General features: G+C 39.1%; 1 protein-coding gene across 1 annotated transcript in view; it reads left to right on the top strand.

Annotated features, from left to right (window-relative positions):
- LOC129437218 (limbic system-associated membrane protein) overlaps positions 1–25,145 on the top strand; it is a 142,422-nt gene that overhangs the window by 61,794 nt on the left and 55,483 nt on the right. The window contains exon 3 of the mRNA XM_073862578.1: positions 10,374–10,452. Coding sequence (XP_073718679.1) covers positions 10,374–10,452 — 79 coding nt within the window. The remainder of the gene's footprint in view (positions 1–10,373; positions 10,453–25,145) is intronic.

Below are 25,145 nucleotides of genomic sequence, written 5' to 3'. Positions count from 1 at the left end.
TTTGGTAGTCGTGAGTTGGGGCAGAAAGAAAGAAACACTGAAAATACTTTCAAATGTGTTTCATGCATACATTTATTTATTAGAAATGAATACAGGTATTGTCTTGTTTATTTAAAAACATCTCTTTCAACATCTTTATGGTACACCTAGTTAGTGCATGTTGATCTTTTATTAACAGTAAAACTTACTGTGTGCTTCTTTTTACTAAATCCTTTTGTTTTTACACCTTTAAACAAACTTTACTAATTTAAACATCTTTAACATTTCATTCTTATGATGTCAACTATAATAACTTTATATTATAAAGACTAATGTCAAAGAGTCAGCCACACCTGTCACCAACCAATCAATCAAGCCGATCTCTTATCATCTACACTCATCACTGCTTTACATACAGTATAAGCATCTCTCATTCCTCACTATTGGTCTGGTCATCTTCTTACTCTTACCTGCACAACAGACTCCCCAAGATTATTCACCTGTGCTCTTCTTCATCTCAGGATCCTCTTCGTCCTCTCGTTAGTCTCCAGGTCCTCAGAGATATACTAACCTGCATGCGCAAAGACTGTTATCTTCAGCTAAGTGATCCTAGACTTTACATCTGCTTGCAAAGTTAATTACCTGCCCGGTGTTTGCCGGGTTTTGGTGGTCCTGCTTAAATAGACAGACCTGAGGGCATTGCAAACATAGCAGTGCAGGAACGCGACTTCCTTAAAAAGACCTTGATTATAGCCTACTTACCCTTGTCTGTTCTCTTATTTGGGGTGTCAACTAACATCTTTGTGTTAAATAGTTTCATTGAGCATTTGAGGACCTCAGTGTGTTAACTGCACATAAAACATGTCTCACTCCTTCATAACGCTGTTTTCTCCAGATCATCGGAAACTACAGGCTACATATTGCACACAATAATCCTGCTCTTAAATCTCGTGTCACGTCAGTCAGATTCTCCTTTACAGACAGAGACCGCCCGCCACATGAGTCGGTAGAGTAACGTTGCTTTCAGCCAATAAAAACAGAAAAAATACTGACATGTTTTGCTGTTGATTGGTTAAGACCATCTACAGCCCTTCCTTTTTGTTTCTCGAAAAATGGAAGCAATGAAACCCATTTTCCGGTTTACCAGAAAGCCTTGCACATTTCTGAGGGTTAAAAATAAAAATGTGTACTAATGAGTTTTGCAGTGGCACCAGCGCTTAAAAAATTGTTGCACCTGTAAAAAATATAGTCGTAAAATGTGCACAGCCTGGAGCTCTGCTTTTACAACTACATGCAGTATTTACTTCAAGGAGGTCACACACCAGGTGAGAAGCATTGCATCATATTGTGTCCTGTATTTAAAAATCAAACACAATATTTTGTATGAATGTATACACACCACTGTGACGCTGCTTAAATCCCTAAAATCACTTCTGGACATGGATGGACAACTAGCTAACCTGATGACAGTGAGAACATTTGAGATATGAACTCTTATTTTAAAATATTATAATGGTCAGCTCAGATTTCTGTTAAGAGAATGACCCTGAATTCCCAATCAGTATCTGTTTTGTGTTTCATACGTCTTGGTTTGCTAAAACATCTTATCATTTAATATTCATATCCAATTCTGCTCAATTGAGGAAATATTTATTCAATTACAAAAACGGCTTGTCAGGACCTGCTATCAAGTAAATGTAGAGAGTGGACTCATGCAGTTATTTAGTTTTAGTAAATAATGACCCAGCAGTTATTGACTCTTAACCCTTCAGTATTGTAGTTCTGGTTATATGAACTAACAGCTATAAGTTGATGTAGTGTTGTGTAGTGATGGCTCGTCATAAAGGGGCTGTTTAGTTTTTTCTTCATTACTCTTTCTGTTACAGATGGAGAGAGAGAGAGAGAGAGAGAGAGAGAGAGGGATATATATTGAAGTGCTGCATGTGTTTGATCTCAGTGTTTCTCATATAAAAGGCAAAAGGCTGACAGGATTTTCAAAGTGTTGGTGATCAAAGGCAGCGAGTTTGTTCATTTCTCATTCTGCCGCTTTCAGGAGGTTCATGTGAAACTTCAGATTCTCTCTCATATGATGTGCAGACAAATGCGTTTTCACTTCATGATGAGCTGCAGTCTTTGAGCGGTCATGAGTTTAATCTGACCTGTTTTTAACATCTCTAGCAGACTTTAGAGATGTGAGTGAGTGAGTGAGTGGTCAACACAAATAACATCTCGCTTATCTCACTCGTGTCAAAACTCTTGATACCTGCTGCTGTCATTGAGAAATGTGTTGTATTAAACTGTCGCATTATAAATATAGAGCATTAAAACTTTAAGAAGATTACTAATAATAATGTCATTTTAATTCAAACATCTGCAGTCAAACCTGCCTGGATGCAGGATGTGGAAAGCAAAAGAGCGTTAAATTCACATGCTAACCTTACGAACGGTGATGTTTCTGTTCTTGATGGAGGCATCACTGATGAAAGAAAAGGTCTGACCTTCATTGTGTTGAGATCTTGCTCCCTCCCTCGTGATGGCTTGAACTGAAGGTCACAGTAGAAACATCTTCATCTCTTGTAGGGCTGTGAGGTGAATGACGCTTTCAAAGGAAAGTTAAGAGCTGGAGAAGTTCAGGTCGGGTGAGACAAGTGAAATTTGGCCTTAAGACTCCGTTAGCCATTATAATGTGTGGGTTAAAGAAACATTTGCACTTCTTGGTTTGGGCTAATTATGGTAAAACATGAGTGTACTTTTCTATACTTGTGTTCCTGAAGCTGAACTCATAGAGCATTGTGGTGGCGACACAAAGGTCATGAGTTTGACTCCATAGAAACCCAAATACTGATAAAAAGAAAATAAAACGTATAGCTTGAATGCAAGTTCCATTAGATAAAATCATCTGCCACATGCATCATTGTGTGTACCTGGTAATTATCACAAGATAGGAATACCAGTATTTTTGTGACCTCGTGGAGACATTTTGATGTCCCCATGAGGAAACAAGCTTATAAATGTAGACAGCAGAAGCAGATAGTAAACAGGTGTTTATGAGATTTGGCACCATGTTTGTGGCTATACAAATCTCACACAACAGATGTGTGTTGGTAAAACATCTGATGTCCTCCTCACAGTAAATTCATATTGAACAGCTGAGAACACAATAAATTCAGTCTAGATAAACAAAAAAAGATTATATATAAAAACTCAAAGTTCACCAGCAAACACAATTTAGGTTGCAAATATGATGCAGAACTAAACGTTGAAAACGAATTTAAGGAAGCAAAATGTAATATAAATCTTGTAGTTCATGTAAGTGTAGTTTTTAGGGACATGTTTTCAATTTTGCAGGCCGGTTTTACTAACAGCTACAACTTTACAAATTAATGATTTACAAACCATCTTCTGGGATTAAAAAAAACTACTATCATGACTGACCTAAATCTCTTTATGATGGCCACCACTGTATCTATAAAGTCTTCATTATCCTCTATAAACCCTAGAACAGAGACACCATCAGGGGATTCAGGTCATTATCCTTACCGGCCCCCTCCAAGTCTGGACCTCAACCCCATCCAGTGAACTTAAAAATAAACTGCACTTGTCCATTCAAAGGAAAGCTTTAAGCTGGAGTTACAGAAGACATTGAATTATATTACTGATGAAGCCCTGAGGAAATATTGACACTATGCCAGAGAGATGTGCTGCTGTAATCACTGCAAAAGGTTTACATACCAAATATTAAAAGTTAAAAGTGATTAAAAACACTACGACTCACTTCAGCTGATATTTGTTTTGCTCAGAGCAACCATCATTATAAAATGAAATCATGTTTTGCAGGCAAAAAAGGTGAATATTATTAGATCTGTCAGGTGTCTTAATCATTTTGATCACCACTTTATATAAAGTACAGAAATTCACTGGGGGGCTCTAGTTTGGAAGGGGTTAATTTAGATGATGGGTTTGAAATAACTAATAACTTTACAAAGATTCCTCATAAATATGTTTTCTTAACTAAGAGGAAGAATCAGACATGAAACTGATGCATAAATCATACAGTGCCGCTGTGACATGTCATGTGACGAGCTTACTCATGCATTATGGATATGACGGGCCGTTGAATTATCAGAAAATAATGCTCACCCAAGGTGTTAATGCCGTACTATGTGAAGTGGAGTTACACCACAGGTGGGCATTATTTTCAAATAATTTAACGGCCATATAATTCAATATTCACAAACATTACACTGGTGGTTATTTTAAAACATTTGACAGATCAGGTGTGCGTTTATAGAAAAATAATTAACAACTGTGGAACATCTCTTAACCAATCAGAATAAAGCATTCAACAGACTCGTGGTATTTAAAATAATATATGACAGGTCTGTTAAATGTTTCATTCTGATTGGTTGAGAGATGTTTTCAGGTATGCATTATTTTTCGGTATGTTTGTTTTCTGTATGTGATTTATGTCTAAAATGCAATATACATTCAGTGTTCACATGAGGATACCTTTAATGAAGTGGTGACTGTAAATACGAGTGTACATTAATGGCTGCCTGCCATTGTTTCTCCTCTCAGGGGACAGAGGCAAAAACGTTTATGACACAAAATTCACAAACACCTTATTGCAGGCTTTTTGTCTCTGAAATCCTTCACTTCATAACTTGAAAACTATGGATTGAGGGACCGTATTTATTTAAAACGTCCATAACACCTTTCTGATGTTAATCTGGAGTACCTAAAGAGTAGTATTACATCCTTCATCTATCTCCCAAGAGTCTTTAGTTTAATTAGATTTTTAAAAGAAAGATTAACTTACGTGCCTATTTCCAACTATTTCCCCCAGTTGGGACTTTCAATGAAATCCAGCGTTAAAGCAACACTAAAGAGTTTTTTTACCTTAAAATAACATTTCCAAAAAAGTTTCAGTTGTTCATCCACTTGAAACAGGGTAAACTGCACTTTCACATTCGCTTTGCAGCCCTCTATCGGCCAAAACCGCACTAAAGAAGTTTCCAACCGTCGGGTCGTGGTCCTGTAGTTCGAGTGAAAACTACAAAAACTTGCTTTACGGCAGACCTACAATCCAATCAGAGCCAGCTGCAGTATTTACGACAGTGGTAATGAACAATTACGCTTCCAACCTGTAGGGGGAGCAAAGAGCAATAAGTCTTTAGTGTTGCTTTAAACCAGTAATTCTCAAAGTGTGGTCCGCCCCCAGTGGTCCGCCAAAAGATGACCTAGGCAAGTGTTTATACAATCGTCACTTATTTAAGTAGATTTTTAATGCACTTGCGAAACTGCGATATCAGTTCTTGCCTTTCTGTTTTAATAACGTAAAAATTGATCGGTTGGCTAAACCAAAGAGGAGTCAAAAGAAAAGATCAAGCGTCAACTGAAAGCAGCTAAAATCCACAGATCTATTAGTTTTGTAATGTACTAGTTTTTGTTTCATGTGTGAAATCCTTGTAATTTCAGTGATTTTGGACATAAAGGGGAACATTTTTTCAGTATTTTATTGTTACAATAGTTACAACCATAGACTTCATATACCCACCACCTCAGTTTTAAATTAATGGCTCTTTGGAATGACATTAAGTGGGACCTAGGCTGTTAAAGTATATTTAATTGCATTTTTTTCCACATGTGCAGTTTGTTGTTCAAATTAAGCTGCAACTCATTTCACATTTACCTGTTCAAATGAAATAAAATTCATATAATAATTTCTGAACATAGCATTGCATTTGTTTTTAAAAAATTAGTTTTTGACTTGAAACAGTTGCATATTAAACTTAAACTTAGCTTATCCTTCATATTTTGATGTTTTTTGGGGGAGTGTTAGAGTGAGATTCTGTTAGGTGGTCCTCAGAAAAAATTTGGAAGATAAAGTGGTCCTTGGGCTGAAAAAGTTTGAGAAACACTGCTTTAAACAAACACACACACACAAAACTCTGCTTCTACCCCGGATAAACAAACGATATTCATTGTTTCCATAATGATGGCTTTCTTCTCCTACATCCAAAAACACACTTCATCTTTCTGTTAGAAATGCAGAAAGTTTTCTGTTAGGATTGGAGTGTGAAGTCAGAATAAACACAAACAAACACACACACACAAACACACATAAACAAACACACACACACAGTAGTTACAGCAGTGAGCGTATGATGATTTATAGGTCAGCTCAAGTCTAAAATGACCTTTAAGATTCCTTTGTTCTATTTACAAAAGTGTGTTTGTGCGCGCACGTTTGTGTGTGTTTGGTATGTGTTGTAATCTCTTCTGTGGGCAAGAGAAACTCTGTTGGCCTGCAGCAGGTCAAATGTCAAACTTTAAACTCTATTACAGAAACACAAACTGACAGCCACAAGATTTCAAACACTGATATTTGACTGCAAGCGTTTATACACAGTGTTTGTATTCCACAGCCTCCTTCAGCTGAGAGACGCACTGATCTGAGATCTGATTATCATCAGTCCACTGCCTGTGTGTCTGTGTGTAAGAGCAGCTTTGTCCTTTGAATAAAGCTTTCTCTTGTTTTAACAAACACTTGAATATTTATTTATCATATTATCATGTAGTTTACTGAAGAAATGAGACTCTGAATCTGTATGAATATGAATCAGAGTTATGGTGTTAATGTTTTGCTTCATATTATCAGTTAAGTGAATATAATAGTTTATAAGTGACAGAAGGATATAAGTTTGTTTGTTTGTTATGGGTCTTTTATTGTTTTTCTCAAAGTTTATAGAACTAAAGTCATCATCATTAGAAGGTTTGCACAACACATCTAAATGATTTTCAGGTGCATCACATGTATATAAATGTTTAAGGCAGTACATTAATGATCTGTTTCATTGACTAATCCATTAGTATATATTTCATTATTAAACTTGACGCAGTCATTAAATGCAGAAACACAAAATACTGCATTATACTTTACTTTACTGTACTGTACTGTAGGTATTACTATGGTACACATAGAGTATGTGATGTGATAGAGTCCCGTAGGGAGAGTTTGAGGAGTAATTGTGTGTGGTTTGCAGTCCTCATTTGTTGGACAGAAGTGAAATATGAACTCCACGTGCTCTCATTCGGGATTTTCCTGGTCCTCTACAGTTCTGCCACCGAGCTCATATTTATCTGAATGTTGTAATAAAGTCAGAAGGCAAACACACACACATTTTGACTCAATCTGCAAATAGCAATACATTTCAGACTTTTATGAATAAAATTTGAGTCTCTTTCTGTCTCTCTCCCACTGTATAGTAAATGTCATGTTAGGTTCACTGTAAAAACTGTAGTTATGCAGCTGTTGGCCAGTAACTTGCTGTAGATATATGTCTGTTATTTACTGGAAACAGTTTGTTCAAAGTGAAATGAACATTAAACAATAAGAAGTCCTTTACAGAATAAAACTAAAATAACAATATGGTTACATGAGGCTGATATTTTATAATGTTTAATCTTCATTTCACTTTGAACAAAGTGTTTCCAGTAAATAACATAAATATAATCTACAGTAAGTTACTGGGAAACAGCTGACAGTAATATCGTCATTTCTACAGACATTTTTACAGTGTTTCTTAAAGCTCCACTGTGTAGGATCTACTCCCATCTAGCAGTGACAGTCTATATGACAACCAACTGAATATTACTTTCTAGCCCACAACCATAAACGTAGCTTAGACACTCCTTTTTCATTGACGCGAGGAAAAATATCCCAGGGGCTGTTACACTTAGTATTAAGATGTGTTTTCGTCGATCAGGTCACAAGTGGACGAGAGAGACACATCACTTTTACACTTGGTATTTAAATCCGTCTCTTTTGTCCATTTTCGGCTGCTTCTCTCCAGATTACTGAGGAGATGGTCTGTGGACGAGACCCTCTCCTGTCATTTAATCATGAGCTGGAGTAATGACGGGTTTAAATGGACGCAAACTAATATTATGTGCAATGCTTATGTTTTAAGTAAACGTTACATGTCCGTGTATATGTAACAGCTTTAATCTCTGATATTGGTGAAATAAGATCGCTCAACTTTCACACGCTTGTAAAATGAAACGAAAGACGCGCAGATCAGTGGCGTTTTATCAATGAAAGGCTAAAAATAGCGCTGTACACCGTGTGTTTGTGTTAGAGGTCAGAAAAGATGAAAATCATTTATCTCAGTACCTCAAATGGGCGGAGAGACGGCGTGTGGCTGTTCGAACACATTAAACCACATGCGTGTTTACACTAACTGCATATCCATGCTATAGTTAGCCAAGGAACTATAAAACTTCAAGTTTACAACATAGACTGTATAGATGTAAACGAATATGCTGAATTACCTGTGGTGAAGATAGAAAGTAACTTAGCAACTTCAGTGTCCCTTGAGCCCCATGATCTTGGTAAACTAACTCCAATATTGACTTTGGTCTTGTTGTTTTTCCTGTCGCGTTGTCGTTTTAAATTCCCTTTTCGTTTCCTTGGCGACGTGTTTTTATGTCCTTAAGAAAAGGTCTTCAACAGGCTTTCAAATCTGCCTCAAATCAAAGCATTAGATCGCGGGATCATCACGGTGTGCGGCTGTTGTAAAATCCGAAGGATTCAGTCTACGCAGGTCGCATATCCGGGCTGCATACGTCATCAAGCCTGGTTTATTTAAATTAACTGAGCATTACATTCGCAAGTCATAATCATATTACATAAATTTACTATTAATTAAGAATAATTGTCAGCTTTATAATTGTTAATATTCTGAAATAAGACCGTCTCGATGACGTATACCGCCTACACATGCAACCTCGGGAGGCTTCAGCTAGCGGCCAGTGTGAGTGTATTCTGAAAGCGCGAAAGGCGGAGCTTGAATTTCAGGAATGACGCTCGTCGGCGAATGTATTTCAAAGATGGAGGCACAACATGGATTCAGCCAGTCGAGCGACTCGACCGTATGTATTTTAAATAGCAGATTCTACACTTACGAGAATACTTTGATTAGTGGGTGGAAGTAATTACACATGAATGAGCACATACTTTTGAAAGAAAACATGGGTTTTTGCTAAGAATTAACTAAAAAAAGTACACAGTGTAGCTTTAACATTACACAGACATAAAGCATACAAATCAGGATTTTAACAAAGATTTTATAAACGTTTGTCCCCTTCTGGAGTTTTAGGACAAGAAAAATAAATTGCCCAGCTGAATTTCATATTTGCACACGCTTTCTGTTTTATGCGATTAACTAAATGAATTATGCAAATCTGATCATGCTTGTTTCCTTATCTTACTCAACGTCTTTTAAGTTTTGTTTGCAATATATTTTACTTTATAAGATTATCACTGAGGTCCAGGTACATGCAGTTTCTTTTTTAAAACACTAAAAGTGCACATGACTATATCTGGATTGCTGCTGTATTTTCTTTTATTCTTTAAGTACACTCTAAAAAAATGCTGGGTTATTTTCAAAAAGAGACGAGCTCAGTTCACTGGGTTGTCATTTAACATGTGCTGGGTTGTTTTAACCCATTGTTGGGTGAAACATTGTCTGGGTTCATTTTAACCCAGCTGCTAGGCTCTTCCCTGTTTGACCCAATGCTGGGTTGAAAATAACACACAGCTGTTACTGATGGATACACACACGCACGCACGCACGCACACACACACACACACACACACACACACACACACACACACCCTGCTGAAAAAACCAGCATACCAGCAAGACCAGCATATGGTGTGTTTTGGTGCTGGTATGCTGGTGACCACCAGCTAAACCAGCATCAAACCAGCATAGACCAGCATAATAAGTGTGATGCTGTTTTTTTCAGCAGGGCAGTGAGTTAGAGTTGTGCTCATACATTCAACATAAACATTTACTGAAGACTGCAAGGGAAAGACACGTGCATTTAAAATACATGTCCTCGTGTAATGAAGGGTGCATGTGTGTGTGCACGTTTAGTAACCGTGAGCTTCCCGCACTTTGATGAAACACGGAAAGCGCGCGCATGGATATATGGGGCTGTTGTCGTGACAACCGATAACGGGACTCTCGTGAAGGGGGCAGCAGAGCGCCAGTGTAGCGAGTCTGTCTCTCTCTCTCTCTCTCTTTCTCTCTCTCTCTTTCTCTCTCTCTCTCTCTCTCTCTCTCTCTCTCTCTCTCTCTCTCTCTCTCTCTCTCTCTCTCTCTCTCTCTCTCTCTCTCTTTCTCTCAGTGCACGGGAGCAGCGTGCGGGCTGGATCGCATTTTTTAGCTCGAGTCTTTGCTTTATCGTCGGACCTTCCGCGCTCTTCGTCCGTTCCGCGTTTTTCTGTCTGTGGATTATTTTTGTGACGATGTTTTTGTGGGGACGCTCCTCGTGTCGGCAGCTGCAGGCGTGTTTTTTCCGACTGTTATGTTTTATTCCCACAGGACTCCCGGTGATCAGCGTGGACAGTCAGAGATCCACCGACAACATCACCATCAGACAGGGAGACACAGCCTTGATCCGGTAAGACGAGAAGTTTCTTCAACTCACTCTCTCTCCTTCATCATCTAGCTGCCCTTCATCCCTCAGCATCAGCACCACTGCGGGAGAATCTGATAAGAACTCTTAGTGTTACACTCATCTCAATCTCATCGAACTGGATCTGATGATCAGAAAACATTTAGATACTGATAGTTCACCCAATCATGTATTCATAGTGATTTTTTTCTTACTATGGAAGTGAATCGGGCTTATGATTTAAACATTTCTCAAAATATCCTCCCCCGTGTTCATCAGAACAATAAAACTTATACAGGTTTGTAAAAACACGAGAGTGAGTAAATGATGACAAAATGTTTGGGTAAACTATCTTTTTAAGTTTTATCTATAGGGACTGTTATTTCCGACTGATCGCAGGGTGTGTGTGTGCGTGCGTGCGCGTGTGTGTTAATGTTATATTAGTGTTAATGCTTCTCTTCACAGAGATTTATCATTGGGTTTCTGTGTATGTAATTCGCTCTCATGAAAATGAAGAACAAGCACTGTGACGCTTTCATGACCCTGACTGTGAAAACCAAGCTAATGTCTCAAATTCTGAGGTAATGGGCATCAAAGCTTGATTGAAGTCTTTGTCATGATTTAACTCGGTTAATATTAAAGATATCAAGGTTATATTGAATGACATGATGAGTTTATGTAAAGCTCACATATGAGTAGTAAGAGTAATTGATGCTTTTGATTGACGGTTAATCTGCTCTTACTTTGGGCTTTATTGGTGATCTTTTCTGGTTTTGGAGATGATCAGGGATCAGGAGAGGTTTGCATGACCTATTTGGACTTCGCCTTGTCTTTCACATTTGGACACAAAATTCACTGTACAGACTTCATGTAAATTAGGCTTTACCGGTCAATGCACATTTATAATATAATGTTAGAAATCTTTACTTGCTCTATGACAGTGCTCTACAACATGGTGCCCAACGAAGCTCATTCTATTAATAGCATCCATTTTAATATTTATTTATTACATTTTTTTATGTTAGCTTAGCTTCTTTTGTGTATGTTAACATTTTAAAGGTGCAGTGTGTAATTTTTAGAAGGATCTCTTGACAGAAATGCAAAATATTATACTATATTATCAGTAGTGTATAAAGACCTTTTTATAATGAACCGTTATGTGTTTATTACCTTAGAATAAAATGTTTTTATCTACATACACAGAGGGTCCCCTTACGTGGAAGTCGTCATTTTGTGCCGCCTTGTTTCTACAGAAACCCTTAACGGACAAACTTTTACTAAGTTGTCTCCGTCAATTAAATGTTTTTCCAATGGCGGCTACCATAGCTTCTCTATGTGTTTCAAAAGCAAAAGGTGAGCAGTGGACTGAGCCGTTGGTTGCAATTCGCAACCTCACCACTGAATGCCACTAAAATTTACACACTGCACCTTTAAACAATGATTAAACATATCAACAAGTAAAATAAAATTAAATCAACAAGTAAAATAAAAAAGTTTTGAGTCGACTATATCTAGAAGTAGCCCTCCAGATTGTTTTATCTATTGTGGTATTTCTCACAGAAAGGTTGGAGACCTCTGATCTATAACGGCCATATTATTACTTTGCATACTGGTGAGTTTTCAACTGGTGAGTGTATTATTCATCTTTCCCCATTTTAATGTGTGAATAGCAGACTGCTCGGCTGTATTCAGGCTGCCATCACATTCACCAATTCACTCATTCATTCATACACCGACGGCGGCAAGGCGCCATCCAGCATCTGGGGTTAGTTGTCTTGTTCAAGGACACCTCGACACTTGGTCAGGTGGAGCCGAAGATTGAACCACCAACCTTCCGGTTTGTAAACAACCTACATGAACCAATGAGCCGCTGCCGCCCCCAGTGACAAGTTTAAGACGCTGACAAGTTGAATTTACTTAAAGAATTTCAGGAACGTTGTTGAAAGTAATGTGAACGAAAACTTAATTACATTTCACTTTCAATTTCAAGTTGATTTAACTTGAAATTAAATCATGTCATCCACGTCTCCACTGTTTCTCTTATTTACGTGGAATTCTGTAAGAGGAAAATGAGACGGTCGTCTTTGAAGAAACAATCGTTATTTGTGCCGTTCCATTGGGGGCCTTGAAAAGGTCGGAAATGACATCCTTGAGCTTTACAATCGCATGATTGTATTGAGTAAATCTTCAGAAAGACTCTGACTGAAGCATGTGATGTATTTATTTCTTTTACCTGTCACCTGACGTCTTCTGGGATTTGTAGTTAACTTCTTTTGTGTGTAACTTTGCTGTACCCAGAAGGCACGTTATCCTCATTTGGTGTACTGTATGCAGCGTTTATGGCAGCAGAGCGGCCGTCTCCTCAGATAAAGGAGTGAGGTTAGTGAGTCCAAACGGGATGTGATGATTATCCACAGCACTTCCCGTGAAGAGCTTCATCCAGCAGGATTAATTTGCAAAGCTGTTTATCATGTTGTTCCACCAACAATAGGAGTTTTTGTTTCTAAGGCATTATTGTGTGTGTTGGACAGAGATGTGTTAACTGTTTATTAAATGATAGCAGCTCTCTGAGGCATTGCTATCTAATTTACGACCCGTATTTCTGGCCCCCTGATTTGCTGTTGTCTGTCTGCGGTGTGAAGATTCCTCCAGTATTCAAAGCTATTTTCCCACAATGCCGTCATTTTAATTGGTTTTTAACACTCGTGGCAGAATGAGAGGACACATTGTTGGTTTATTAAAACATCATCTTCTGTGAAAGCAATACTCTGAGTCAATTATCACGTTGACTATAACAGCAGCACACGCATATGCTATTTTTAAGATGACGAGCGAGAGGTTGCGCTGGACTGTTTTTTGGCTCGTGACTCTCATGTTAGCACCTCAGATTCTTCTCAATATGAGCACTGCGTTCATCAATGTCCATGCAGAAGATTCACCACAGTTCACTGTTTGCATGAAGGCTCCTGTGTAGTCTTATTATTGATGTCCATTAGACAGCAGCTCCAGGTCACAGATGGCTTTGGGGCAAAAAGCTAATCAGGCTACATATAATGTTTGTCTACACTGACTCCAGTCCTGCTGAAAGTAGAGATGTGCACTTTTCACTATTATTAAGCTCATAAAGAATTTTATTACAATTTTACAAAAGACTTATAACAGGGTTCCCACGGGTCCTTGAAATCCTTGAAAGTTTGTGAATCTGGGGGAAAATATACATGCATAGATGCAGGTCATTGAAAGTGCTTAAATCTATTTTATGCAATAATTTTTCTGGAAAAAAATCCATATTACTCCCTGTGTAGTGTAGGATAATATCATAAAAATTCCAGACTTTTAACTGAAGCACACGTGCTAAACTGTTCACTTTAAATGCTTTAAATATCTTCTGTATGTGAATGTTGATTCATACCAAAATGCTTTTTTGCATAGTTGTGTTTGTCACTGCAACTCTGCATCTATGTGTTTTTAAGTTAACAACATTGAAAAACAAATTCCTCTTTAAAATGAATGCGTTTTTACCCACAAATAATCTGAGATACATACTGAATGTCCATATGCTGTCCTGGACAACCTGACTGTGTGAAAACAATTATCCCTCTGGGGACAATAAAGAATCTAATCTAATCTAATCAGATAAACACATGAAGGATGAACACACTTTTTGGGGGTTTAAGTCTGAAGTTGTTCCCTGATCTCTGTTTTCTCCCATTAAAAGCTTGAAATAGCCCAGACATTTACTAAAATAACTCCAAATGTGTTGGTCTGAAAGATGATGGACATATTATGTATCTCAGATTGCTTGAGGGATGAATAAACCACAGGGTTTATTTGGCTGAAGTATCGCTTTAACAACTAAGACATGGTCACTGATTGTTTTACAGTTTACTGTTTAACAGCCATCTGCAGCCCTGCTTCGAAATCTGACCACCGAGCACAACACATAATAAATCTGATGTTTCATTCTCTGTGTCTCATGTTTAGCATAATAAAATAAACTACAGTAACAGGAGGCTGAAATTTCTCATAATACGGTGATGTGGGCACGTCTAAATTAAACCCTAGCTGGGAAAAATCTGACAACCCGGTGGTGTTAAAACGCTATATAGTTAAATAAGTTTGTTGCAATCAGAATTGCCAAAACTATTAGACATACAAATGAAGTAAAAAAAATCATTAAATGAAGATATAATAGCAGTAGCTTAGATCAGATAAAATATGTTAAAGATAATGACCACAAAGATACAAGGAACGATATCACTGGAATCACTTGCTGAGCGATTTTTCTGTTTCCCAACTGATGAACGATAAACCAACAACAGCCAATTAAATCTACTTGAATCTAAAGTGCACGCGCATTTAAAATGACAGGCAGTGTGGAGAAGCTGAGATCCATAACATAAAATCATTTCAGGTGTCCAGCGCTGATGCAGTTGCAGTGAAATTGACTTCATAATGTTTTGTTTTACTACATTGACTATTACACCAAAAATAAGATATTAGGTTACACAAACTAGATTCACTAAACATATACGAGATACATGAAGCGCAGCATGTTGAGAACATCTAACCTTCTGTGAATGCAATAAGAACATCATATGTATTCATTTAATGACAGGTGAACAATTACAAGGAAGCAAATATGCAGTATTAGTTAATGACATTAAAAGTAAATAATTTGTGTAAGTACTGCGCCTCCGGTGGTCTGGATGCTAATATAGCTATTGTTGTAGTTAATGTCATAGTTATCATCATAATGTGCACACACAGCACTTTAACCCTGACACATTTCTTTTTAAAAACTCATTTGAATAGCGTTCTTTCTTTTCAAATAATAATTGTAGACCGAATATTGGACGTGTCGCGCACATTCCCAACTGAAAGCCTAGAAACTGAAAAACTTGTCAGGACTTGTATCGTCTTCCACCTTCAGTCTCCACCGAAAAGTGTTTGTTCTGCTGGGATGATTGTTTTCTTTAAAATGATAAAGTTCATATAGGTGCAGGTGTAGCTGTCATGCAGTATTTATTTCAGATGTGCGTGTTTGAAATGGCTGATGGGTTAAGATGCTTGTGGATGATGTTTCTCTCTTTACTGATGGGTCACTGCTGTGGCACTTTCATATATCTGTTAAAGAAATACTCAATTTACATCTAAACTCGTGCCCCTAACTCCAGTTTAGCTTTTTTATAGACTTAATGCATCGCTATACATCATAATTTACACACAAGTAGATGTCAGAAACATTTGATAGACACCATAGGAGATGTCAAAAAAGGCTTTTCTATTAAATTGTTAATTTGCGTGATAGCCCAGCGACTGACTTTAACATTCAGTCTGACAAATAAATAATGAGTGCTTGATTGAGTCACGTGAAATCATGTAACTAAGTGGAGAGCATCATGTTAGCAGAAGCTAAATGATAAATGATATACATTGAATGCTTCAGGTTCCTTTAAATAAAAACGTGACTGCTCATCAGGAAACAAAGATCAGCCTCATGTCTCCTAACATTACATTTGTGTAGGACAGCTATCTGCGACTGGATAAAACCACAGAATCACATAAGCGCGCGCGTCTCATTGCAGGTGATATAAATACTGTATACATTTACCTGATTTCAGATGCATCGTGTTGAGTCACACGCTAGAGATTTAGATTGTCTGATTTATGAGAAACGAAAGGAGACGTCAAACACGCATGAGCTCAGTGTCATCTGTGGTGACCGATCAGAAATGTGCTGTGGTATAATATGAAATCAGATATATATATAAACTATCACAGCTGAGCATTATATGAAATGATCCGTGCGGTTGTTCAAATTAAATGATTTGATGATGGTGACTCTATTAGATCAGCACTTTGGCTGTTATTGGAATATGCTGAAGATTAAAGTGGGCACTTTAAAGAAACATTGAGTTTGTGTAATAGTGTAGAGAAGCTGATGTAAGGTTTAAGTGCAGTTACTCACCCATGAAGAGCACTGGAGATGTTTAACACTGATGTGGGGCTTCATGGCATCCTTTTTATTATATAAGCACTGCAGTTTACATTTAAAATTCTGACACGGTCCTGTTTTTATGGGACATCTGCCTGTTCATTTGTTTCTGTTAAGCTTCTTCTGAGTATTAGGACTGTAGTAGTAAAAATGACCAGTTTGTCTTAAGAGTTAGCACAGTGTAATGCTGAGTTTACACCAACCGCGTTTCAGGCGTCAAAATCCCATCTACCGCGCCTAGTTTGCCGCTTGAACGGTTTGAATGCATTTGCGCGTGTAGAGCGAAGTAGACGCGCGGAAAAAGCAAGCATTTGACGTGCGTCAGAGGCATAATTCGCTTCTTGTGGGAGGGGCAAGTGCTATGCGGTTGTCTGTTTGCAAGATGACTGATGTTGATTGAATTTATTGAGAGAGTTACCAGTTTGTATTTGGTCACCTTACTATAGGGGGAAAATAAATGGCGTGGGTCGATAAACGTCACGACTCAAAAGTGAAATGTGTATTTACAGCTTAAAAGGTTGCCCAATGTCCTTTTAATTCCGCCAAAGTTCACATTTTTCAACTCGGGCGTCGGCTGCAAATTCGTGTGAACCGCAAAATACACAAAAAGCACCATTCCCGCGTCCCACGCACAACGCTCAATTTGCAACTTTGAGGCGGAAACAAGTCTTCTGCGCTGCGCCAAACGCCTCTTCCATGCTGCGGGACCTCCAGACACGTCAACACATCTTCACATTGACTTAACATTAAAATCACTCGCGCTTCACGCCTCTACCGCGGTTGGTGTAAACGCAGCATTAGGTTTGACTCTTGTTATTTCCTGATCTTCTGCTAACATCACTGTCCAGAATATCTTAAATGAACAGATTTCTCAGTGCTAATGACTTTTGGCGTTAGATTTGATTTAAAATATTCTTATTTAAAACTATACACATACTAGGGGTGTAAATTGGACATTGCGATACCATATTGTGCCGGTTATCTTCGCCAGCGATGCGATATTTGCTGGTGCATCAAACTTTTCTTCTATGCAGTTACGGTTTGATGCGGTTGATTTACTGGTATTTTTATATTATGTGCCTGGTTAAGCAGTTACATTTTTCTCTCACAAATGCAACCAAAATATATAACAATGTTTAATTTAACTCTTTTTGCGAAAATCTCAATCCCAAAAAATACACCTTTTACACAAAATTAAGCTTCTGATGGCGACAGTCAAAGTCTTTAGTCTTTCTGCTGGAGCTGGCAAAGTTTTCTGCCAATCTGTTTGTCCAATACATTTTCAAAATACAAAATATTTCTTAACCTACAATTTGCGTCCGATAGCAGTCACAAGGTCTTCTGCATCGTTCGCGTTGTTTTCACTGCTACAAACGTTTTGTTGCCGCATTGCATTTACTTGCTGACTCTATCAGATGAAATAATTGAAAATGCACACTTTGGCGAAAATGCATAGATGGACGTTAAATCAAGGAATGAGGGCGTAGGGGGTGATCAAATAAAGGAACCCTCATATCTTTAGATATTTAATCGATGCATAATGATGTATTGTTGTTACACCCCTAGTACATACATAAAACCCCTGTATTAATATCATTGCTTTTACTAAGATTTGTGACTGTGAAGAAATGCACACTGTGATATCAGTTCTGCTATCAATCATTTCAGTTTATCTTGCAACAGCAGTCTATAAACACAACATTTACATTCGGCTCCTCTTCTCAGCCAAAACACTAAGAAATGCAGCGAAATAATGAAATGTTTAGCTAGTTAGTACGTATATGAATTACGAATATAAACGCACAGATATACAAAACTACCACTGTCTACTTGGTTTGTGGACCTTGGTGAGATTTATGTGCTAGACAGAAAATGATTCAAAGCTTAGTGAGTAGTACAGAGCTCAAGGTTTATCTTTCATTAGTTAGTGTGCGCATGAACTGCTGTACGTACATTGTGTGCTGCTACTGAAGCAATGACACAAACCTGTCCAAAACAACCCATCCACTCCTTCAGTGTTTGCCTAGCACACATTTATTCTGCTTTATAACCAGCCGGTGGTATTGGTGGGGGGGGATTGGTGCTGCATCAGCCATTTTTGTAGATACTCTACGGATCTGCCGCTTCATTTTTATAAAGTCTCCTCTTCAACTGTGCCTGCTTTCTCATTACCTGCTAAGAGCTACACACCCACTACACTCCAAGCACTCCAAACAATGAAATGATAATCAAATACAGGACACAAACACACAATACTAGTGGATCATAAGTAACAATTGAGAGAGGGTTTTTGGATAATCTTCTTTAATTGAGCTTTAACCGCTGGTCTTTCTTAACCCAGCCGTAATGTGCTGCTGAGAAATGAATAACAAGCTGCTTCATCTCTCAGTTCTTTGTGTTTTATCTGCTAAACTCATCCACACGCGAGGAAGTGAGGGAGGACCCTAAAGCGCTGATATGGCCGTTTCAGTGTGTGCGGTGCTTGTGGAAGATTTATGAGTGTGTGCTTGACACGAATCTGTGTAATAGAGGAATCTGTAATACCAGCTGATTCATTACGACCACTTCATTGATCATTCCTGAAATCACAGACCACCATACAGACAGCAAATACACACAAGCACAGAGGAGAAGTAAATGTACAGACTGAAATAAAGTTTGTGTGGATTCATTCAGTTTCATAGCATTCACAGAATAAAGACATTTGTTGCATTTGACATATTGTACCTTTGCATTAGTGCATATTGTCATATGGGGCAAACACACCAAACGAGAGTTTAACAATTTGCGCGAGTAGATTACATACGAAGTCAATGCAAAGACGTGAGCAGACCCATCCTCGCGTGGGGCGATGCAAATTGCACGATACGGGTGGCGCGTTTGCCACGAAAACACACGCTATTCGTCTCAAACACATCTTCTTCGCCCAAGTTGAAAATATTAAATTCGAGCGGAAAATTCTCATGACACGAAGTTAAATCCCGCGAGTAATCTAGAGTTGCGTAGAGCCCCAAACTCTACTAATTCATGCTGCGCTGCACAGAACATAAGTAAGGACATCATTGTGCCATCAGAGCCATTCAAAACTATAACGAGCAGTCTGATCTCACAATACTTTAATTCCAGTCGGTCTGTGCAGCTCTGCATGAAGTTGAATCACCTATCGACATGAGTCTTTATATATGATTTAAAGCTATCTAGCCAGAGCAGAAAGGACAAAACCGCCATGAAGGTGAAGTAAAACTATTACATATTAATGTTTTAAATTCCTATTTATTCTTGACCAACCATGCAATGAATGTACTACAATCCCCAGATTCAATATTAGTCCAGTGTGTTTTGTAAGAAATGCTTGTATGCATCAATAATGAAAGTCTTTCATACGTGTTAAAGAAATAAACACATTTATTCATGCAAGGGAGCTGTTGTGTGACTCCTGTTAGCATTTTAATACAATGCACATTACACATTTTGCATATTTAGAGAATTATTGATGTATTTTTTACCACTGGAGTAAACTAAATAGATCAGGCCTTAGTTTTTATGCAAATTAAAAAAATCTGAAAAAACGAATGGGTTTTTATGAACTCGTTGACAGGGCCCCCTCACAAAGTTGCTTAGTGCCCCCTGGAAGTCTCAGCTCTGTGTGTGTGTGTGTGTGTGTGTGTGTGTGTGTGTGTGTGTGTGTGTGTGTGTGTGCGTGCGTGCGTGTACAAGCGCTCTAATGTATAACATCTACACAATCGCACTGGTCATATAGGAGAAACACATGTGTGTGGTACATCATACATAAGAATTAATGCGACATGATGTCTGTGACGCCTGCTGTTCTGACAGGAGTTCCCACATCTGCTAAAACATTGATCCGTATTAAATAAATCAGGAGCTTCACAGCCTGAATGTGGTCTTGTGTCCTGGTGTTTCTCTGCTGCAGTATGAACCGAGCGTGAGTCATGTGTGGAGTCTGTAAGAAAAGCATCACAGAGAGTCATTAGACTGCGAATGCACATCCGCTTCAGGTGCCGCACACCAACACATTGGCTATGTTTACAAGGTATAGTTTATATTTGCCCTTACATGGATTTCTGCGTGTACGTGTCAGTTTGTGTTTGCTGCTGAAGTGCGAGTGCGTCGCTTTTACAAGGGTGAATTGGGTTATTACATAGCATATAAATCAGTGTTTGGCGTGATTATCAATGTAAGTGAATACACGTGCCCCAGTAAAAGCGACACCCCTGATTTGACGGTGAGTCAAGGAATATGAGCAGTTTTCAGTGTGGTAAAGATGAACATCATTCTTAGTCTTTATAGTGAAAATCTTTAAGGAACGCATCTGCTTTGATGGTGTGGTGTTGATTTAATATTAGCGTCTCATTATCCATGATATCAGCATCTCCCACGTGAATTTCTTACTGCACAGATACTCCAATCTAACGCTCCATTAAACAGAGACCGCCTTTGAGGATTTGGGTCGAGAAGTAGGTTGCCCCACTTTCTGCCCCACTGTGATGTACAGTAAAGGTCTGAATCTGCAGGCTTCGCATTGACTTTCAGCCACAGAAACACATTTGAGATGGCTGGACGATGTGCTGTGATTACAGAAAGTGATAAATATAAGGGGTTTTCATCACACGGAGGAACACTAGTTAGATAACAAGATCCTCCCTCTGGATCTTCAGGCTCTTTTGATCTTTCTCTCACTGCATCACTTCAGAGAGGTGCAGAGTAGAGCCGTGATGACATTTAAGTGTGTGTGTGGTTGCATTTTACACAGAAATCACCGTGGAAGTTTCTTTAAGGAAGAAAACAAGTTAAAGGATAAATAACACTCAATATGGGACCCTTTTGAAGCATGCATGATAATCTGATCAGTTTCACTGACGTTGTAATGACATGTGTAATGTGTAATTGTTATGAAATGCTTATAGTCGCTGTGTGTTACTGGCTTAAAACTAAGATTGCAAAAATATCATGTCACAATATTTTCAGGCACTATCCACAATCTTATAAAAAATGTCATGTTAGTTTTTAGGATTATTATGCATGATTTTTCTAATTAAAACACATAGCACTACAAGGTAACTGACGGTAGCCAAAACCTCCAGGTAATGCTAGCAGGCTGTATGCTAATAGATTGTAATACGGAAAAGATGTGGGGTTGCCAACTTTGTCACTGTGAAATACGAGACTAAAGATGGCCTGCCGCAGCAAGTACGGTCTTGTGTGAATATTCATAGTGTTTTGTTTTAAGCCATTTTTCAAAATGATAGCTAATCTCCTGAGTAAATATTAATTTACTTGTGCCTTGGCAACATACGCCGGGTTTATTAATAGTTTGTTCATTTACAGCAGGTACTTTAAACACAGTTCTTTAATTGAGCCATTACCTTTACTTCCTTTACTAAAACAAAACACTTGTTACTCATGCACTAAGGCTTAAAAAACGTCATCCCCTTCATGTTAATCTTACACAACATGACAAACCAAAACTAACATAGATTCTGTAAGCAACATCAAACACTTTAATTAAAACACACTTACAGGCTGTGAATCAGAAGTGCAAGGATGTCTGAGCCAAATTGTAAATGCCTTTGGGGGGATTTCAGATTGAAGCGTTTTATTGGGGAGGTGATGGATCAGGCATGTCTTTACACATGAAACTAAGCTATGCAGATCTTATACATGCACAAACAGTTAAATAAACCACTACTGTATATAAAAAAGAAAACATGAAATCGTATTATATGAACCTTGATTGTAGATGAGGGGTCTGTGATTGGATGATAGGTGTTGTGATCAGCACTGCTGATTTAGAGCTCCAAACTCAATTAGTGCATGTGAAGAGCGTCTACATAAACCCTAAACATGTCAGGACCTGAGCACTCAGTCATAGATTATTTACTGTAACACAATTCTGATCATTTCTTCATGAAAGCAGATAGCTTTATTTGTTAATAAAGTGTTAATATCGCCATATAGCACACCCCACATTGACATTGCGTTTACAGTTAGATATAAACATTTTAATGGGACTAAAATCCAGAAAAGGGAAGTTTAAAGAATGATTGAAGATGGCATCCAATCAGCACCATGATGTTACTACTCATGAAAGACAACGAAGGGTTAAATGATTGCAATGTTTAAAACCTTAAAGATAGCTGCTGTGTGCTGTTTGACCCTTTGCATCAATGCTGTCTCCCCAGTCATGATTTCATTGTCCAGTTGTGGAGGGTCAACCTTAAGATCTCTCTGCAGAAGCCAATACGGAATTGATTTAAACTGCAATTCATCGACAGGCCACTAGAGGCTCCAAAAGGGAGTCAATACCCATAGACCTCCATGTTAAAATGCCCAACTTTAAGCCCGATTTATAGTCGTGCATAAGTTCTACGCCGTAGCTACGACAAAAGTCACTGTTTATTTACTTCCATCATTGCTGGTCTTCTCAAATCATACACAACAAGTTGCTATTTCTTCTTCGCTTGTGGGTTAACTTGCCAAGCTTCTTCTTCTCTGAAGGTCGCCCTGCTACTGTGGTTACACGCGTGGATACTGCCTACCATCAGTTTGTGCGTGTGTTTGCACGTCGACGCTGTGGACGACGCAAAAGTATAAATGAAAACCGACGCAAAATCTGCGCTGTCGCGGCTAAGCCTTAAAACTTTTGCATAATTAAGGGCGTGGCCACTTGAGTGATGATTGAACAGCCACTGCTGTCACTAGAATTGAGCTAGGTGAGCGTGGTTTGAGCAACCTTCCACCTCAGCTTCACCCATGTCCCGCCTCTTTACCCATTTTTGGTTTTCTGCGAGTGATTCGCGGTGACGCACAGCCAAGATGGCGACGGCGGGCAACGCCTACTTTAAGCTTCAAAAACAATCTTCACACACCAATGGGTGACGTCATGGACACTACGCCATATTTTTTACAGTCTATGGTATTTGTATTTGACGACCGAAAAATGTTATGGGTCGATTTTGGGTACAGTATTTTATTGTAAAAAGATAGATATGCTTCATTCCTTCACAATACACACATGTCTTTATTTTTTCATCTTAAAGAGTAAATGTTTAGTAAATGATAGTGCACAATACACCACATATTGTGTACGTGTGATTGTATACATGTGTATATGTATGTGTGTATGTGCTACTGCTATTGGGTTAAAATATTCTCTACAATTATACTGAGCATTTTTAGCTTCATCTCAAAAGCTCTCGTACTTTTATTAGAGTTTGTACAACAAGAAACTCTTTGGACTAATGGGAATACATTAAACCAAATGCATTTCCTTCCAGCAAATCAATGTAGCTCGAGTTAAAAGACCACAGAAAGTGCTGTTTCTGTCTAAAGGGAGAAGAAGAACTAACAACTGCAATACTCTCATGGTGTCTAGGTGTAGGAGTGTGGCGATTTTTTTATTGTGATCAATCTTAAAGACGTCCACGGTCCTTTTAAAACGAGTTGTAGAGATTTCATGTCACGCAAATTAAAAACCGATAATAAAGCAAACTGCCCATATTAACCTACAGAGCACACATAAACACTGGAGTTAGCAAATGCAGGCTAGCACATATCTCCATGTTAGGGTGATGGTCGACTCTTTAAAAGCACATCCTCAATTATGTATATTTCACATACAGTGCCTGTGAGCAAGATGATATGAAATACAGGAGTCTGCACAGGGTGTTTATTTTGAAATTGACAGGATATTTTACTTTTAATTTGTATTTACAGTGCGGCTTCAACGTGGCGCACGTCAGAAATAGACTTGTCACCTATCTTTAGCGAAGCAGCGTGGAGAGCCACTTCTGGGACGCTTTTGAAATGTGCCGTGGCACATCTGGTGTAAACACAAACGTTGACTAGAATGACCGTGATCAGTTCCGGTTGCCTTTTCAGAGCCATAACGCGCCACACACTCGAGAGGTGTAAATCAGTGGTGACAGCTACAGTGCTCCGACAATGACAGCTACAGTGCTCCCGCACAGACAGCTACAGTGCTCCCGCACCAACAGCCACAGTGCTCCCACACCGACAGCCGCAAAACTCCCATGCCGACAGCCGCAATACTCCCATGCCAACAGCCGCAATACTCCCACACCGACAGCCGCAATTCTCCTACGCCAACACAACAATATTCCCACGCCGACAGCCGCAATTCTCCCACGCCAACAGCCGCAATACCCCCACACCAACAGCCGCTATACTCCCATGCCGACAGCTGCAATTCTCCCACGCCAACAGCCGCAATACTCCCACGCCGACAGCCGCAATACTCCCACGCCAACAGCCGCAATACTCCCACGCCAACAGCCGCTATACTCCCACGCCAACAGCCGCAATACTCCCACGCCAACAGCCGCAATACTCCCATGCCGACAGCCGCAATACTCCCACGCCAACAGCCGCAATACTCCCACGCCAACAGCCGCAATACTCCCATGCCAACAGCCGCAATACTCCCACGCCAACAGCCGCAATACTCCCACGCCAACAGCCGCAATACTCCCACGCCAACAGCCGCAATACTCCCACGCCTACAGCCGCAATACTCCCACGCCTACAGCCGTAATACTCCCACTCCGACAGCCACAAAACTCCCACGCCGACAGCCGCAATACTCCCAAGCCGACAGCCGCAATACTCCCACGCCAACAGCCGCAATACTCCCACGACGACAACCGCAAAACTCCCACTC

This window comes from Misgurnus anguillicaudatus, chromosome 24, assembly GCF_027580225.2.
Source record: "Misgurnus anguillicaudatus chromosome 24, ASM2758022v2, whole genome shotgun sequence".
NCBI lineage: Eukaryota > Metazoa > Chordata > Actinopteri > Cypriniformes > Cobitidae > Misgurnus > Misgurnus anguillicaudatus.
Note: the sequence above shows the minus strand (reverse complement) of the source record. Positions and strands in the feature narration are given on the sequence as shown.